The following is a 20,024-nucleotide window of genomic DNA, read 5'->3' as shown; positions in this document are numbered from 1 at the left end:
TTATTTATGTCAAAACCCTTGACAATAAGTAAGAGTATAAGAAAATGCGTAACATAAAGTTATCTACTTTCACTATTTTTCGTGAAAAAATAGTAATGAATTTTAATATGGAATTTTAATTAGGAATTGGACGCTAAAATATTTCTGGGCGAATTCAATAAGAGGGGAGCTAGTCTCCTGTTTTGTGAGGTGAGTTTTTTTAACAGTGTAACTTTAACTTGTCTAGTTATTACCGTCCAACCCTAAAAAGTAAATTAAATGTCAATGCTTTTTTTCAGTAACCATGGAGTGATTCGAGAACCGTGGAAACAAAATATAAAAATCAAGTCCAGAGCAAATTGTTTTTGACTGAAAGTTATCAGAAATAGAATTATAGTATCTTTCACTCAGCTATATTTTGGGAGTCTGGGCATTATCATGTATTTTTGCATTTGTGATTAGCTTAACAACGATGTTGAAACAGGCGTCGAAACTTTTCAATTACAGGCGTTCAAGATGGACTTTTATGGACCGGAGTTTGTTTGGATCTTGCATCCGGATGCCGGAACCATAGAGGACTGGTATAAGCTTACTGAATACGAGAGAAAAACGAAAAACAAGACCGAAACTTGTACCAAAGAGCAGTACCAAAAAGCTGCTGATGGAGCCTTCATATTCGAGAAGAATATCTTATATCGATCTGATGAAAATACAACTACTACTTCCGGTCTGGTAAGAAGCATGTGTCGACACTTTGTGAGGGATAAACAACAATATCATTCATGCTAGGTTTAAGGAGATAATAATTCTTAGGCCCCGTCCACACGTATCCGGACATTTTTTTTCTTTCCGTATTCAAAAATTTCCCCGTCCACACGTGGCGTATTCAAATCGAATTCGCCTGTCCACACGCATCCAATGGTATCCGGATTCACTCTAGAGAAACGAGACCTACACGTTGTGCCGCCATATTGGTTTACTGTTCGGTAAGACACTGGACACGATTTTGCTACGTCATCGGATTTTCACCGTCCACACGTTATCGGATTCGTTGCGGATTTATGTTTTTCCACTCTGGGCCGGGTTGTTCGAAAGCAGGTTAACGCTGATCCAGGATTAAACGTTAACCGAAGTATTAATTTTTCTTGGATGAAAATGTTTACTGCTTACGTTTTGTGTAGTTTCAGCTTAGTCAAGCTCAAAACTGAAGGACAAACAGTATAAACAGAAACATCACCGAAAAGTTACAAAACTCAAATCAAAATTCTCGCTAAATCTGGGTTAGCGTAATCGGGCTTTGTTCAACCCCGCCCTGGAGAGCGGATTCAAAAATATCCGGATTCGCTGCCCAATTCGGCGGATGCGAGGGGACGGAAGCCGGATCCGGAAAGAAAAAGTTGCCGATTCAAAAATGTCCGGATACGTGTGCACGGGACCTTGGTACGAAAAGTGCCCGCATTATTTAAAGACGGCTCTGTGATTAGGCGGAGGATACCGCTTCAGATTGCAAATTAAGAATTAAAAGCATTTAGTTTAGGGACGGAATACCTCTTAGCTTAGGCAGGGAAAACCGTGCGGCAAACTTCGGATCAATAGCGATTAAAAAAAAATATTTCAACTTTCAAGCTATACTCAATGATTTGTTAATTAACAGAGCATGTATGCGGAACACTATTACGCGCAATGCATAAACACGTTGCAGGTAACTGCTAATTTCTTGGTTATTTTTAATACAAACCAGACACTAATGTTTGGTTGTAGTGCCAGACATTCAGAAATATTTTTCACCTAATAATATACATGAAAAATTACCCGTCTCTGATTGGCTGAGAGCAGTGCAGTTCAAGTGTAACACCAATGCAAATAGCACATCGAAATTCTGGATTATGATTGGCTGAAAGACAATAGATTTTCCCGTAAAGACCTCACTCTCGGTTAATAAGTAGTTAATTATGTATGACTGAGAAAATTCCGAATGTCCACTCGTTAATTTGCACTGCAATACAAATCGATCATTCGCGTTATATTGTTTTGCTCTCAGGCAATCACAATGAAGTAATCTTCTTAGTCATATTGTGCAATTTTGTTTTTTTTTTCAGACATTGAGGGAAGTCTTCAGTAAACCAGAAGTGAAACAACTAAGGGACGACTCAGACAAGATCGAAATGGCAACAGCATTTGATACGATGTGGGCCATCATACTAGCCTTGAAAGAAGCTAGCACCGCATTGCAAACAGCCGATGAGCCACTGAAGTATAATGTGGAAGAAATAGTTGGTAGTGCCGCAGTAACTAGGACTATAGAATCAAAGCTCCGTAATGTGAGCTTTGAAGGTCTTACGGTAATTGCTTAATTATTTGCTTTTCTAATCCTCTGATTCCCATAGCGGAGCGGCGGGGGGCAAGTGTTAGGTGATGACTCAAACAATAACTGTGAAAAAGACCAGCATTTTAAAGCGAGTTAGGTGTGTAGGCCCCGGGGGACTCCCATATAAAAAGGAGGGGGTTGCTCGTCGGAAATTTTGAAAACAACCCCTGAAAGGTACCATGATCCTGTTTTTTTTTTGTTTTTTTTTTTTCATCCCCAAGAGGTACCAATTGTAAAACAACACATACCTCCTGTTAATTTTTTTTCGGTTCAGTGCCCTAAATGGTACTGCAAAAGCTCCCGCTGTTGACCTTTTGATGCTGGACACCCTAGAGAAGTACCAAAACCGTTTTTTAACTCCTGAAAGGTACTACGAGCAGCCCCGTTATTTTTATTTGAGAGTTCCCCCAGACCACCGCCCGGTGTATAGGACGGTACTCGCCAAATTCCAGCATGCAACGGTCACACCTACCACTTCACATTTACCCTGAGGGCACTCCCTTATATGGGCTATATAGGTATATGCGGCACCAAAGGGTAGGGTTTTTCAGCCGTTTTGATTATAAATAGGGTGTCGATTTTGGCCATTTTGTTCATAAATAGGGTGTGGCTCTTGCACTCTAATCTAAATTATTTTGTTCTCAAATTAAGTATGTTTTTTAGAGGAAGCTACTTTATCATCATTATCGATAAGACCATCAACAAAAACCTTCATAAATTATGTTTGGGGCAACTGTGCCAGCCGCAAACGGTCATAAATAGGATATTGAAGTTTTGGTCAGGTCATAAGTGGGGCAGGAAAAATAGCAGATTTTGGTCATGAATAGGGTAAGGAATGGTTTTGGGAAGCGGGCCGCAGACCCCACACATTATCTGTGGGAATAGCTCCCCAGGGCACCCTAACCCCGTAGATAACGGTTTCTTTTTGTGTGTTTTTAGGGTCCGATATCGTTTACTGCCAATGAGCAGAGGGAAGGAATAATAGTAGTGAAACAGATCCAAGGTACATAGCTTTCTTGATGGAATGTTTTTATCTCAGAATGAATCCAATTCGGTTTCTAGCTCATTCATTAGACTGGCTTTGAGTTGACTGTGTTAGGCGCGGTAGCCTGGCGGTCAGCGCTCTCAGTGGACTCCTGATCGAGCGGTCTGGGTTCGAGCCCTGACCAGGGTCATTATGATGTTTCTTAGACAAAACACGACTCTCACACAACCTCATTCCCAGGCTCTCCATCCTCTGCCTCCCTTGGCCGTTGGAAGAAGAGAGAGCCTGGGAACGAGGTTGACGCTTACAGTGCCCTGCATCACCAACTGGAGTACAATAAATTTAATGCTGAAGGTAACCCTGCGATGGACTAGAATCCCAGCCAGGGGAGTAGAAATACTTCTAGTCGCTCAATGCTACGGAAACCGGGATAAGCCCTAATGGCTTGGCCTGCTTACCTTTTTACATTGACTGAAAGTAATGTATTAATTTGGTTTTCATTTAATGTGAAAAATGTGTTGCTAATCTATGTGCGATATGTACATGTTGTCTCGTGTAACTTAGCAGTAAATTCCTTTGCCTGTCCTTTCCATTGCTGGAGTTTTAATTGGTCAGCAAGACTCCAGCTACACGCTATAACCAGTCATATCCAGGAGTCCATCACCAGGAGCGTGCAACTACCCCATATTCCTGTCACGGCGTTTTCACAGACCGATGTATCTTTAATTTAAATTTACTGCGAATTCAGACCCCCGCAGGAACCTCAGTGACCAATTACAAGCACGGACTTAAAAATAGAGAGGGAATTAGCGTATTTTATTGTTCTATTTTTATTTTGTCGACATGTCCACCTGAGGCCGTCATTTTCTTCCTTACCGATGCGCGCTCATATAGACCAGAACTGAACTATTTCGCGGGAAAAGAAGCCTAAAAATAGACCGGTCTGTAAAAATGCCGTAACATAGGCTTAGTATGGCAGTTGCACGCTCCTAGTGATGGGCTCCTGTCATATCTCATTGAACAGTAGTACGTATCTGGATGATTGTTTTTCTGCTTTGTCCCTTGTCACAGATGGTGGAACGAAGCTAGTCCCAATTGGCCAGCATTTTACAAAACAAAACAAGTTTGAGCTGTTTGAGGCCACCAAGAACTCTTTATGGAAAGGTACAGAAAAGGTGTTACTATTCAATGGAACTTTGTTCGGCCAATGAATACCTGACCTGAATCAGCTTAAAACGGAAAAATGACAAGTCTTGCGCTTGTTCTGCAGTGGCAGTAGGTATCTTCGTTTTTGTGTCGTCGTTTGCAAAAATGTAACTTGGAATCGACCAAATTCTCGTTTCATGTAGAACTTGGACTAAGCTAGGTGACACATTTTGATCAGCTTCTCTCAAACTCAATAATAACTCTATAGTAGTTTTTCTAGTAGTGTTATGGCTACATTCGCATCTATCATCATGTCAATAACAATTTATCAAGTTTAAACGAACGAAATCATAACCGTGACGGTGTTTGGATATCGATCTGCGCTATCTCTTTAACACATATTCTTACCTTTTTGTTTCTCCGTTATTTCGTTTGAGTTGGCTTCAATTGTAAAGAAATATCACGCACTCGATTCAGTGTTTTACCACATTTCTAAACACCTAATGGTTCGTCAAAAATCTGATTCCACTCGGCGTCACAGTGTTTGGAAATGTGGTAGGATAAGGTCTCTCGTGTTTTATCTATTACATTAAAGTTGTCCTTACACAGTCAGCTGTATAGCAAGGGACATACTGAGTTAATCCAGAATAGAATTGTTCTAGATATTCTTGGAATTGTTAAGCAAAATGTGGCGTCCTCCGGGTTGTTGTGGTTTTTTTTTTGGTGGAACGTTCTTCAACCACGAGCGAGCGAGTTTTTGAGCGAGAGCAGACTCATTCACCCTGGTTTGTTTCATGTCTTAGCTGTGAAAGGTCTAATGAATTTACCCTTGTTTATTGAAAATTGTGTTGATATCTTTAGAAGTTCGTGAATACCTAATCAGCTCAGAAATAACTAAAGCAATACAATTATCTACAGTACACTTCCCATGACAAAAATGAGTGTATAACTGAGCTAGAATGGGAGATTACCAAGCGACATGATGCGATAGGATCCAATGATATTTCAGATGTTCATACAATTAAACCCCTTCTCATGTTTTCTACCCACTTGTTTTAAGAAACTCTAGTAAAAATGTTTTAGATAAATTAGGCGGATAAACGACATAACTGAAATTTGTATAAATTCTTTAAGTTTCTCTCTTTTAGATTAGTAAACTAAAAATGAAATTTATTACCTTGCCATGCATACTTTCAGGGAATAAGCCACCCAAAGATCGGTCAGTTCGATATCAGGAATTTATGATGATCCCGTTACCTCTTATAATAGTCATGTGGCTTATGGCAGCTGTTGGAATCCTCTGTTCTTTGGGTTTCCTGCATTTTAACATCAGCAATGGAAAGAGTAGGTAAGACATTTACCGTCGAGGCCGTGTACTGATACCGTAAATTCTCGAAAAAGCGCCCGGGGCGCTAATTTCAAATTTAAGAGAAGACGCGGGGGTGCTTATTCGAGGGGTCGCTTAATCGAGGGGGGGCGCTCATTTAATTTTTCCCAAATCGTGCACTGACATGATCATTTTTTTAATAAATCATCTCCACGCAAACAACAACATAAGCTCTTTATCGACGTAAAAATCTGATCCTAAAATTTACATCGCGGCACCATTAGAAATTCACGTGGTCACGAACTGAAATAATATACAAATATAATACTACAAGACGAAAACTATACATCCTTTGCCGTCTCATCACCCGTCCACAAAATAGGGGGAGGGGAGGGGAGTGCTTATACGAGGGGGGGGGGGACGCTTATTTTAAATTTTGGCCGATAGGAGGAGCGCTTATTCGGGGGCGCATATTCGAGGTTGGGGGGAGGGGGCGCTAATTCGAAGATTTACGGTATATGCACAACAACAGAAACTGATTTGTTTAGAAGAGATTTCCAAACATTGAAAACCAGCGACATAAAGTCCGCTTTTGGAAAATACCCTTTAATTACATTTGACAGGAAAGTCATAACAACATACATAAAGTCTCCGCAGTTTAAATATGTGAGCTTTCATAAATTAACTTGTATCTTCACTATCTACGGGTATATTACGAACTCGCAACGTGATCAGCTGCCAGTTGGCTTGATAGCTCAGCTGGTAGAGCACTGCACCGGTATCGCAGAGGTCATGGGTTCGAATCCCGCCGTTCAAGCCTCAATTTTTTTTTCAGGCTTTAATTTTACAGTTGCCTAAGTTTTGTATAACTGTGATGATAAATCATGTCTTCACATCTTTCTACCCAGTTGAAGTATACAATATTTCATATAATGACTTGTATCATGACAAAATGCTTATCGATACTGACACCAATTTAGTGCTAAAACTGGCTACTCTTTCAGTTCATGGTCATGAACACGTTTGAAGTAAAATCTATTCGTAGTTTCTCAGTACATATTCATCCCTGGAAAAGTTATTATCCGACCTTCTTTTTGTCGCCCAATGCCCAGCTGATGACCAACCACTGGCGAAGAATAAATCTCTTTTTTTCCTCTTTGCAGAATCATTAAGATGTCATCACCAAATCTCAATAATATTATTATTCTGGGCTGTATGCTTTGTTACACCTCAGTCGTTTTGCTTGGTTTAGATGCGAGGATCCTTTCTTCAGATGAGTACGGAAGCAATTGTAATGTAAGATATAACTTTTTGTCGTTTGTTTTAAAGAAGCTTCCAAATGACTATCGGCCAACTAAAGCCAAAAAGCACCTAGCCAATCATAAGGTAAGGAAAGCTAACTTTATTTTAAGTCGTCAACGTGGGGAGTGGTTGCTTAATCTCCCGAGCCAGGGGCTCATAACAAAAACGCACTACTATTTACATTAACATTACTACTTACAATTATTATATTCGCTAAGATAAAATCATAGAAAACGCAACAATTTTTTTCTTTACACGTAGCAGCCACTGCGTTTTGATCAGCGAAACCTAATTGCGTGTGAGGCGAAGATAGGTCTGATTTTGCACACATATGAAATACGAGACGGAGAACCTCCTAAACTATCTTACAGAACGTTAACACTTAATTTGGTCATCAGGCTCGAGCTGCAGTGCTTTCTATTGGATTTTCCTTATCATTTGGTGCCATGTTCAGCAAAACCTGGCGAGTGCACAAGATATTCACAGCTGCCACGACCAACAAAAAAATGGTGAGATTGTGAACTATAGGGACACACTCACTTGGTAAATACTACATAGTTTAATTTCATTGACACACACGACAACAACATACGCGGGCGAGGAGACCAAAACATATGCATAAGATTATTCTTGCTTGATTTCTAACCGAAATCAGCCTTATAAATAGCTTGGTGGCAGCAAAATGAACATGTCTGTTTACAGTTGGATTAAGCTGAAGCAGGATTATGTAGAATACGATATAACAACTTTCTATAGTTTGAATGAGCGACCTGAGCACACCGCGGTAGCATCATAAACCTTTAGACAGGAGCACATGTCGCTCCTGTCAATAAGTCCTGTCTCATAAACAGTGAAGATCTGTTTGAAAAATTCCGATTTAAACTGTATGTTTGATCTCAAGTAAATGCTTCGTATCTGGAACCGTGAACGCCGGAGATCACTGTTTTCATCTATCCTCGACCAGCTGTTAAAGAGGGATGGTGTATATTCGAAGTCAACCTTTCATTCAAGAACATACGGTATCAAAATTTCGGTAATGGAAGGTGTGGAAGTGTCCATGACATCTTGCCCTTTATGTTTTATCTCAGGCCATCAAGGATCTTCACCTGCTTGGTATTGTGGCAGGCTTGCTAGCTGTCGATGTGGTGTTCTTGTCATACTGGATTGCAACTGATCCGCTCCAAGCCAAAATACTGACATTTGAACATATGGTGAGACATTTACAATGCTCTTTACTTACCTTAATATCTGCAATATCGCCTTTTAAATCATTGAATGTTCCAAATTAAAGAGACTCTATCAAAACAACTTCTCTTTTCTCGACACACGCGTTTTATGCTTCTCGTATTTACCAAGGCGCATTAAATGTTACGCATATTGTGCGTCTTAAACGTAATATATATTCGTCTTAAACAAATACGAGCGGAGCCATTCTAGTTTCTATGGGGGCTAGAATATCTTAAGTTTTCAAATATTTTCGCTTGCACACGATTGGTTTAAACACGTCACGTGACTGCATAGCTAAAACTGGGGAATATCCGAGTAAAATTCAACAAATTTCTAAACCGCACGTGTTGCGAAAAAAATAATTGAAGGATAATACACACAATACCCTCCATTTGGCACAGAAATATGCTCGGATATTTGTCCTTGGACATTATCTGTTCCTGAAAGCTCACAGTTCTCCTCGAGTGCTATCTACGCTCTCGGAAAACTGTTTGCTTCTCGGAACAGATAATGACGGCGGACAAATATCCGAGCATATTTCCGCGCTAAAGGGAGATTATTGTTTATCTAAGTCAATGTCATAAAGGAAGAGAACGCATCAAAAACGTTTCAGATAGTTTTAGAGTGCGCTTATTACGACACTCAAATTACCTTTTAAAGCCGCTCTATGTAAAATAGCTATAATTTTGGATTATCTATCTGCAGATCCGAAAGAGCGAGGACATTATTATCATCCCTGTGTTATACCAGTGCACTTGTCAATACAAAACGTACTTCCTAGCCGTTTTATTCGCCTACAAAGGCATCCTTCTGTTATTTGGTCTGTTCTTGGCTTGGGAGACACGTAATGTTAGCATTCCTGCTCTAAATGACTCCAGGTACATCGGGATGTCGGTTTATAATGTGGCCGTGTTGTCCATCATTGGTGCTATTGTGGCTTTTGCTATGGATGGCTCGGTGAATTATGAAGCTCTATATGCCATTTCGTCACTGTGTCTGATCGTGTGCACCAGCGTTACTCTCTTACTCGTGTTTGTGCCAAAGGTAAGAATTTAGTCCAGTTCTGGCCCTCTCTCTTTCACGCAACGCTAAAGCATATTTTTGCGTGACAGAGAGAGAGATCCAAAACTGGACTAGCAAGGATTAAATCTGAAAGCTAGCCACAAAATAAGAACAACACCTCGGGTAAATTAAATGTTCCATCTTTTGGTACAACAGAAGAATCGCTGCTTATATTTTTGTGATTGTCTGTGAAAAGTGTACGATTAAAAGATGAGAGATTACTTAGTTAACAAAATATAAAACTTCATTCGATGTTCTGTTTTTTTTTTTTGTTTTTTTTTTTTTACTTTTAGATTTACCAGTTTAACAAGAGGGACGAGGCAGTGAATGCCTGTGTTAACCTCGACCTAATAGAGGGGCAGATTTCATCCTGTAAAGCAACACAAACTGATTGGGATATCCCAGAAAGCGCAGGTAAAAAAACAAAACTCTTACCAGCAATGAGATTTTTCCTTAATTTACTCTCTTCTGAGCGTAGGCTCACCGCAAACCCCCATGATACAAATCTTGCCCCAAAATATCCATTACTTTTAGCAATGAGCGATGATGAGTGGAAATTGATGGTGGTATGAATGAAGGTTGGTGGAGATAAAGATATCTGAGAGGCTTCCGAAATTTCTAGTCGAAATATTTTTGTTTCTTCGCTAGGAGCCGAGCCTATGACTTTCCAGGCAACATTGAATTGTTCTACCACTGAGTGACAGCATATTCACGGAGAGTAAGCCTTTGAACAATAAAATAAAAAATAGCGATAGCGTAGGGGTAATGAACGTAACGTCTTATCATATAAAAAAGATCTGACTGTAAGCTTAACCGGCCATTCTATTTTACATCTGCCAACCCAACTTGGCATCCTCACCCTCCGTTTTAGGGATTCCTGGAAACCCCTTTCGTAGAAAGAATAGCAAAAATCCCATTTCCGCATGAAAAACCAGGCCATTGCATTGGAAACCCCTCGAGAACGCCAAAGTTCTAAGAAGAAAACCCACATCAGCTTCTAAATTAAGCAATACCCCCGCGGACTTGCAATAATACATTACATCGCATTTCGTCATGAGGGATTTCCAGGGTGCGGTGCAGATTTAAACTGGAATGACCATAGCTTGAAGCGACTAGAGCCATATTGTTACTCCATCAGGATGCTAGTACCACATTGGCCGAGGTAAACCCGCAGTATGTCTGTCAAATATAACCATGAAAACTTGTCGGTACCCATTTCCCATTTATGCTTTTTGAGATTTTGAGGCGATTTTAGAGGTTAGAATGCCCTCTTTCCCTCTAACTTGTACTAATTCATGAATTACTCTAGTTACCCAAGTTAGCAATTAGCCAATCAGAAGCCATGACTACTGTCCTGGTTTCCTGCGATATCCGGTCATTCAGTTGACCTAATATCAACGGTCGTCTGGCCGTATTTGGTCTGTTGAATTCATGATCGAACTTCTATGGCACGCTTTGCTAGCACATCAGGTTCCTTTGGCCTCGCCATTTTATAATTCAATCTTACCTACCCCAATTTGGAATCACTCCCCCAGACGATATCAAGTCACTGACCTGATATGATCGGATAGGTATTTACAAGTATCGCCAAATTCTAGTATGGTAAATACCTAATCGTTTCTTTCCTGTACGCGTCGGCGGCATAGTTACATCAGTATCGACTACATTAGTATTGAATTGTATGGAGAAGCAACCATTGGGGCCTATGTCGATGACCGTTGAATAGTGGCAAGGGTTTTTCCAAAATCAGCAAGTGACGCTTTCCACTTGTAATTCAATATCCCGAAATTGTTTTAGGGTGATGAGAGACTGAAAACTGGTAAATTTGGCAAATGGTGAGGAAATTTCCGCCGTTCCGTTCCGGACGGAGAAAGAGAACTACCTCTAGAGGTAGTCTATAATTTTCGAATGGATTTTCCGTAAAATTACCGTTCCATTAGACTGTCGACCAAAAATTTCAGGCTTTTTTGGCGAAATGGTAAGCACCCTTTATTTCGATGTGTGAGAACGAGTAATGAAGATAAATAATGTGATATCAGTTGTTGATGAGAATTATATATTCCATTGGAAGGCAAACGTAATCACACACGATTGGTCTAAACGCGTCAAGTGACTGAATATGGCCCAGCCAAAAATCGGAAATATCCGATCGAGTGATATTCTCCAGTTTTGAAAAGATCCCACATGTTGCTAAAAATATTTGAAGGATAATGATCACAACAGTCTCTATATGACTTTAAATATGTGCTCCGATATTTGTGCTTGAACATTATCTGTTCCCCAGAGTTCACAGTTTTCCTTGACTGAGCTTCGCTCTCGGAAAACTGTTAGACTGTTAAGTTCACAGCCCTCTGTTTTCTCGTATTTTTATTCGATCGTTAATAGCGAGGCTGTGAACAGTCTATAGAAAACTGCTTGCTTCTCGAAACAGATAATGTCCACAGACGAATATCATCCGTGAATATTTTCGCGCCAAATGATCATGATGTTTTATACTGATCGGGATATTTCCTTTACTGTCTGTATCTACAATTTTAGTTTAACCTTATACGCAAGTTAAATTGGTGATTCTTGATAAACTTGACTGATGAATTCTTCGAGATCAGTAGTCTCACAGACGGCTAGATTTCATTTAGAGAACAGTTTTGCTGTTCTTGATGATTAAATTTTGAATAAAGGATTAGGTGTGGTTCATCTCTGGCCCGATAGGTCAATTCTTATGAGAAAATTCTTTGTTTTATCCGTTGATGTTTTAAGTTAATTTAACTGTAACTTACTTTTAACATGACATCATAACGTCCCATACCTAAATGTTAATTAAGTAAAAGTGAGTTTCTTTAGGGCGGTTTTCGTTTGAGCGTCGAAAAGTAATTGGTTTTGCGTCAGCTACGCTGTTCAATTGGCTGTAAAAACTCGCGCCACTTTTTCATCCAATCAGATGAAATCAAAACCAATCGTGACTCGTTCGCACGCGTTTTCCCGCGCTTTGCGTCAGCTACATGTAATTACTTCGGGCTTTGATTGGTTCACTGGATTGTCTGCGTATTTTGTGATTGGCCAGAGTGATTACTTCGGTTTTGATTAACGAAAACCGCTTCGATGAAATAATATTTTCATCAAAATATCTTCTCTAGTGGGCCAGTTTACTTTTATTAAGTTGAAATTAATGTGAGTAAATGGTTGTAAGACTGTCGCGAGGTTGAAGCATACATATATGAATACCGCTTGTAAAGCTGTGATTGTTTAGAAGAAAGAAACTTAATTATAAGATAGGTGTGAAAGAAGGGAAGCAGATAAAAAGAGTGGAAGGGGCATTAGAGAGGTTTTCAAACAAGTGTCCATACAAAGAGAAAACTGAACACAAAGTAAACCTGTTATAGTAGAAGTCACCGTTAGTTGTCGTCTTAATTCTGACTAGAAAATAGCCTCAGTTTTTTCTAAACCAATCAGTATTAACATTGTAAAGCTAGACCAAAGCCATAACGAATTACTGTCGACACTCAAGTGAAAACCACTCTGGCCCAGAACTAACATGCAGGAGATTACTAAGGGCTGTAAAGTAAAAGAACGATATTAAATAAGTCGTAAAGTTCAACTGAGTTGTGTTTTGACAACTGGAAAGCCTCCACCGAGTGAGTGGAGATCCCTATCCTCCAAACGCCTTCGACAAACACAGTAACCCTGGCAAGCGCCTGAAACATGCATTATCGCTCAATTAACAGGCCATTACAATTTAAGGAGCGGGGTGCATGGAGCGGGGTGGGGGGATGTAGATATTTTTGGTTAAGTGTGGTAATGGTGATCCATTCGGCAATTTATAAGAGCTGGAAAATAAAATGAGAGCTCAGCAGGATGTTTTCTCTTGCTAAAAGAAAATACCAGGACATATATCCCAAGTTTATTTGCAAAATTTTTTTTTCTGGTTCATCAACTACTTGCATGGTATTTGGGGGATCGCTTTGCTTTGTAGCGAAAGTTTGGAATTATAACGAATGCACACACAATCTTTATTTGTGTAAACCATCAGAATATTACATATATTACTCTAGACGAAAGCACGACCTAAGAATTGTGGCCTATTGAACTTATGGGATTTAGAGTCCATATGAGAACAAAATAAATGTAGTCAAAGGGTTGCTGATGATACAGCAGAGGTTGCCTGATAAATTCAAAATACAAATGCGGCTTGATGGCTAGCCGCAACTGTACTAAAAAGGTCAAATGAATTCGCCCCCAAACTCACAAGCTTTCACTTCACAACTATCTAAGTTAATCTGATCGGAAAACGGCAGTTGTAGCATTTGAAAAATTCACTGCGTCGAGTCAAAAAAACATTGAATTTTTTTTTCAAAAGCTCTAAAACGATGAACTGTACAAGTATGGAGACAAGAGACCTAAAGGACATGAATGAAGCAAAATAGTTTTGAAAAATTTAGATTACGATTAAGAGCCAGAAGCGCAAAACATTGTGTCACAGACTTCGTATTATTCTTGGGTTCAACTTTTAAACGCGCTGCTTCATCTACAATAGAGGCATTACGTTTTTCTTTTTTTTTTTTTCAAAATTGACTGAAACCTAAAAAACCCCCAAAGTCATGACCATTTAACACAGGTGAAATTATTACACATAATTTACAACTTCTTTGAATGTACAATCCCGTCAACCGTGTTACGCGTTCATCTGCATCTGTGATAGCAGGACTGCCGTCATACCATAGATAATTTACACTGTAAGTGCACGCACTCGGAATTATATTAATTCACCAGGAACGGTACACTGAAATACACTCATAACTAGCTACATGTATATAAATTAGATTTTGAGCACAAGTTTTTGATTCCTTGTCGAATCTTAACTCTAACATAATAGCTTACTTGACATTTGAGGACAGACGCGGATCAAGATCTATTTCTTGGTAAAATCTGTCGGCTCTGATTCGATCGAATGTGATAAAACCAATTCAAGAAGGGGCATTACAATGTTTATGACTGACTTCATGTATGCATCACGCCGAGCTTTATAGCGCTTCCTTCCATTTGTTCTTTATGCGTCTACGAAACGGCGAGGCTAAGAATCAAATTCAACAAAACACAAGACAACAAAGATCTACCTAAACGTTACTATTTAACAATTAGACCCGTAGCCCTTGAGGGCTACGGGTCAATAGCCCATGAGGCGAAGCCGAATGGGCTATTGACCCGTGGCCCTTGAGGGCGAAGGGTCTAATTGTTTTAGTATCACCCAACTAGTCGGACAGAAAAGGCAATAATAAAGTTAGCAAATGCAAGTTGAAGAAATATTTATTTGGGAATAAAACAAAAGAAAGCGTCACGCTCGATTGCGCCAATTTCGCTACTCGAGGACTATTACTAATAGTCCTCTAGTACCGTAGCCAATCAAAATGCAGGATTTGCATTAGTCCACTAGTTGGGTGATACTAAAAGTAACTATCACCCACGACGCGCGCGATTATTTTCAAGCCTCCTAACCATTACTTGGCATTGTTTTATGACCAGTCGTCTCTTTTTCTTTCGTCTAAATTCTTGTGTTTCTTTTTCTTCTTTTCCCTTTCCCCCGGCATGTGTAGTGATTCCAATCTAACCGGTCTTCCCATAGCGGGCATCCCGCCAATACCACCTCCGCTCCCCGGGGAAACGTTGTTGTTCAACGTTCTGCTCAATCCCCCGGTACCCGGAAATCCGAGCTGTGGACGCGTTCCACCCGAGGGAGATGACTCTCGCTTGTCGTATCGTTCAAATTTGGTGTTCTCAGCTAATAACCGGTCAGCTCTTTTAGGTTTAAAATAACTCGACGCGTAATCTTCATGAGAGCTCCGCGACAAATGCTGAAGAAAACGATCCTCGCTTGGCTCCTCAGGATACCCCCCTAAGGGTCCATTGACAACTTGTCCCTGGTTATTGACCTGCGGTCCGTTAACAGGCGATTTCAGGCCCCGGGATGGGGTGCTTCCACCCGGCATAATCCCAGGGGTAGGAAGCGTTGTCTTTGTAATGACTAGCTCAGGGATGTTCCACTTGCCGGCTTCTTCATCCCACGTGCTCTGCGATCGAACCTTATCGATGTTGTAATAATTACAGTCGCTTCGTATACATGGCTGGATCTTGTCCAAAATCTGTTGTTGAAGCTTGATAATTTGCTCCTGCTTTCGAATCGTTTCTAAGTAATCTTCGCGATCGCGTTCAAATTCAGTCTGCAGATCGTCTATCTCGGATTCTGCGGATTTCAATTTTTCTTCCATCTGGTTAATAACATAATCCTTCACTCTGATCTCATCTTGCAAATTGTCCTAAACTTTGACCATTATACCATCGTCGTCCATCTTCTTCGCCGTCTTCGCCAGTTTTTCTCTTTGCGACAAAGCATAGCCTATAGTTCTTCCTTGCCTTTCTTTTCTTTTTCAATTTCTGATCATTTTTCTTCTCACCGCCAGCAAACTTTTCCTGAAGTTCTCGCAGCCTTTTTACCGACGCATCATTGCGAAGACCTTGACTTAGGAAGTGTAAATCTTCCAACCCCGGTATAAAGTTTTTGACCTCTTGAACACCCTTGATAGCCTTGTCTTGTACAGTTTGTAACATGCTCTGATCTTTGCTCGAGATTGAAAATTCGCCCTTAAATCCAGGCAATGTTTTGATGTCAAAAATATTTCTGTGGTGTCCCTTACAACGCTATCAGATAGAATTACTTTGTCCCAGTCGTAAGTGTCCCTTGGTATTTCACTCTTGGACCACACAACTGACACACCAAAGTCCGCGTCACCCAAGACTGATGTATGACCTCAATGGAAATATAATTCTGGTTCAGTCTATCTACAGATGTCTTTACAATCTGGCAGACCATACATCCTCTGGCCACGAATTCTACTCTGCCTCAACAGATATCCTTGAAAACGTTTCACAAGTACTCAAGGACAAGTTTCCTGTTAAGGCATTTTACAGAACTGCATGCTCTAAAGATCTGCTTGACTACGTTGTCGCACATATTGGGCGAGGACAAAACTTTTTGGAACTGGCTGCAGACATTGCTTCGATGAACTTTAAGGCGTTTGTACGCAACAACAAAGGAAGTATAGATTCGAACACTTTCTATGAACGTGTAATGTATCTTTTTGCAAGCAATGAACAGCTAATGCACATGTTTCTTTCCTTTTTTAACAATATGGAAACTATTTATCAAAAACAAGTGGAAGCTGTACCATTCTCGATACTTTCTTGCGATCACACATTCAAAGTAAGTAAACAAATTGGAGTGGTCAGACGCCTTGACAAAGCTTTTGTAAATCAGTTTGAAAATTTATATATTGCACTAAATGAGAATGGTCAAGTTGTGGCCTGGAGGCGTACAAGGAGTAAAACTTTTAAAGAAATAGAACACATTTTAAAAGATTTTAACGCATGTCTGGATGCAAGAAATGAATAGTTAAATAATGACGGATGACTGTTGCTATGTCCGACCATCCTATAACAGAGTTGTTCCCGGTGTTGCAGTAAAACTAGATCTTTTCCATGCATGTCAGCGTTTTGTGAAAACAATTCCCAAGGGTGATTCCTGCCAGTATCAACAACTTTCTAGTGAATCGAATTTGGGCTTGTATCTCGTGCAAGCGGTAATGAACGACCAGCTAGGAAAAGGGAAACACCAGATCCAGAATGTATAGAATCAAACTTGCAAATGTTAATCGAAAAATGGGAATATTGTCTAACAGAAGAAAGCAAGAAAGCTATAGCTAATATGCAAAAACATATACGCAGTGGCTGTTGCTCTGAAATTCCACCAGGAACTGGCACTCAGAAGAATGAGAGACTGCACAGGCAACTGAAAAGATCACTTCTTGGTAATGCAGGTACAATTTTACCTGAATTTGCCATTGCTGTTTTAACTGTAGTGTTGTATGTTTGGAGTTGCAAGATGAATCCAGATGCAAAAAAAAACACAGATCAAATGCTAGAATAACACCTGTGGCACCATTAAGTGGGTTTCAACAAAATGTCATACCAGCTTTCCTGCCCAAGAAATTTAAAAGTGCTGATACGTTTAAATAAGTTCCCTTGTCATGACCGTTGAAGACAATCAAGAGCAATTAAGGTGCTCCTTAAAAACGTTTCAAATGGGCATGAATATTAACAGTATTAATCCTAATTATAATCAGGTTGAAGATCGTTGAAAAATGATAGTTTCGTAAGCTATGTCCAGGACAGAGTACTTCACTTGAATCAGATTCTGTCATTAGTGGAAAAGAACTGCATGTCAAGAGCTTTGGACATTTTCAACTTTCCATTCTCGGACATTAAAAGGATGGTTCAATTAACTCATGGACAAACTTCCAGAGCAGTACCAGAAGACAGAAGCATTATAGACAATGGAATCTCAGTGGAAATGAATCACGAGTGCTAACAATGTCATTTATTAGCATTTGGTCTTCATGTAGACCGAGTGCCTGGAGATGGTATGCAATTGCTGCTTTACAAGCATCGTAACAGCAATTCATTCTTTACTTGTTAATAGTAGTGACCATGGAAATGAGGTACTTGTGAAATGTTTACAATCAATTGGTCTTTTAAACTCCATAGATTCTGACACTGCTCGGCTTCGTCATTTGTTCTGCCAGGAAATTGAAACAAATATTGACAAATATAGCTCATTTGTGGATTTCGATGTAAAGGAAGAACTGAAGAGATTTTCCGAATCTGGATGGTTTAACAGTTACGTGGGAAATCTCTGTGTTTTTGGATGTGGCAACCTACTAAGAATCCCTATTGTGGTGATCACTTCTCTCCCAAGTTCACCAGTATTAACATGCATGCCTTCCACGCCACTAAGCACTTCCTCTATCTACATTGCTTATGATCACTCCTTTCAAGGGCATTATGATGCAACTAAAGGTTAGTTAACGATAAAAATAGTATTTGCATTTATTTAGTATTTATTTTAGGACTTAATGCTCCTTCCAAGAGTTTAAGTAAATTCATGGGGATTGAATTATTGATATTTTGCAAATTTTTAACGTGCACCTGCATATCCCGACTCATCTGATTGAGAGCACATTTTTATTGGAGGGGTGGCCAATCGACTACATATATTCCTGTAGCATCTCAGGAAGTTTTGACAGTTTGATTTTGAAATCTCGCAAGCCTCGGTGGCAAGTCTAACAAGTCTCATTTTCCTCTGTTTCATTCCATTCAGAAACTAGTCTTTGTTGCGCCAATTTTCAATTTTTAAGGGTCTTGACATTTTAGTGAGTCTCCATGGAAATTATATCTAACGGAGTGCGGTTTCTCAAATGCAAGAATTTCTAAAAGAAACTATGAAGCTAAACTGATGTGAAGGGGGAACAAATTAAGATTAAGCCACATGTTTTTCTATGGCATGGCAAGCATGGGTGCTTTGTGAAACAAAGTGTGAGCCAGTGACTGAGCCATGAAAGCCATGATTCCTACCCACACCAGAGAAATGGATGACTGCAAGGTATCTTAAGGCTAACTTAGGCTAACCTAGTTTTGTAATTACAGCCCTTATATGGGTCTTCACAAAATGCTTCTCTCCATAGGTGAGAAGAAGGAGAATTAAAAGCTTATAACCCGAATGTTTATATTTAAGCTAACCTGCAGGCCCACTGCCACCACCCCTAGAAAATAATTTTACAACAGGTGTCGTTGCGCACAATTCCAAAGTGTGCAGGTTCTGCTACAATTAATCACAAGTCACTTGTTCAGAGTGACCTGAGGGTCTTAAGACACGCCATTTTTAATAACTGTTATGTAATTAACAATTATTCACCGAAGTGGAGGTAAATATCCATCACTTTCACCGACACTGAGGTGAATAATTGTTTTAGTATATACCACACAAGCTGAATAATTAGCGGACCAAAACTTTATTTTATGTGCGACCAGCGGTCCGAAATTTTCAAATCTCTCGCGCCGGCTGCTCGGAGGTTAATAGTATTTGCTAATCAACTCGAAGTTAACCAATCAGAGCGCGCAAAAAGCACTATTCACTTGTGTGGTATATACTAACAGGAAATATCCAGGCCTCTTCCGTGCAAGATTTTATGTTTGAAACCCCATCCCTGGAAATTCTGGCTTTGGTTCATACTTTACTTTTCATAAAAAAAATTTAAAAATCATTGAAAAAAAATTGGATTTTTCTGGTGCAATACATTATGTAGTAAATATAATTCATACTAACTAGATTTCTCTTTTTAGCTGATTTCAATCCGGGAATAAAGCAATGTTGGTACACACTACTTGAAGGCTTTTAACGCAAAACAAAGACAAAATATCCTTAGAGATGCTATTCACGCCCTGAAAATAATTTGGGTCTGAAAATAATTGAAACACGGGAAACTAGAAATAAGTTAACCTCTTCCCGGCGTTCAGTTAGTTGGGGCGCAGCGCGAAAAACGGCGAGCAAAAAAATAGGGGAGAAGAACGGCGAGAGAAAGCGCTTCTGCGCTTCTCCCCAATTTTTCTCCCATTATTCTCTTAGGATATACTTTCTTTGTTTCGCGTTAAAAGCTTTCAAGTAGCATGTACCAACCTTACTTTACTTCCAAATTGAAATCAGTAATTTTCTACCGGAAAAGATTAAATTCCAACGGAAAAAA

The 20,024-nt window shown here is 39.7% G+C and overlaps 2 protein-coding genes and 1 pseudogene across 2 annotated transcripts in view; all 3 read left to right on the top strand.

Annotated features, from left to right (window-relative positions):
* Window positions 1–20,024, top strand: part of LOC149098416 (gamma-aminobutyric acid type B receptor subunit 2-like) — a 202,585-nt gene that overhangs the window by 26,085 nt on the left and 156,476 nt on the right. The gene's annotated exons all lie outside the window — the stretch shown is intronic.
* Window positions 7,416–9,824, top strand: LOC149098431 (gamma-aminobutyric acid type B receptor subunit 2-like). Its single transcript, XM_089278589.1, has 3 exons — window positions 7,416–7,616; window positions 8,196–8,318; window positions 9,040–9,824. Exons 1-3 carry the CDS (start codon window positions 7,554–7,556, stop codon window positions 9,388–9,390), a joined length of 537 nt encoding a protein of 178 aa, XP_089134715.1. The 5' UTR covers window positions 7,416–7,553; the 3' UTR covers window positions 9,391–9,824.
* Window positions 16,052–18,337, top strand: LOC149098430 (uncharacterized; annotated as a pseudogene).

Source organism: Orbicella faveolata, unplaced genomic scaffold, assembly GCF_042242905.1.
Source record: "Orbicella faveolata isolate gen_17 unplaced genomic scaffold, um_ofav_v1 contig_46, whole genome shotgun sequence".
Lineage (NCBI taxonomy): Eukaryota > Metazoa > Cnidaria > Anthozoa > Scleractinia > Merulinidae > Orbicella > Orbicella faveolata.
The sequence above is the reverse complement of the archived record's forward strand: the minus strand, read 5'-3'. Positions and strand labels throughout refer to the sequence as shown.

Excerpts from the sequence above, each read along its gene's own strand:
- LOC149098431 (XM_089278589.1), top strand. The coding sequence starts at position 7,554 with ATGTTCAGCAAAACCTGGCGAGTGCACAAGATATTCACAGCTGCCACG. Across the intron at positions 7,617-8,195 it reads CCACGACCAACAAAAAAATG|GCCATCAAGGATCTTCACCT; the intron begins GTGAGATTGTGA and ends GTTTTATCTCAG. Across the intron at positions 8,319-9,039 it reads TACTGACATTTGAACATATG|ATCCGAAAGAGCGAGGACAT; the intron begins GTGAGACATTTA and ends ATCTATCTGCAG.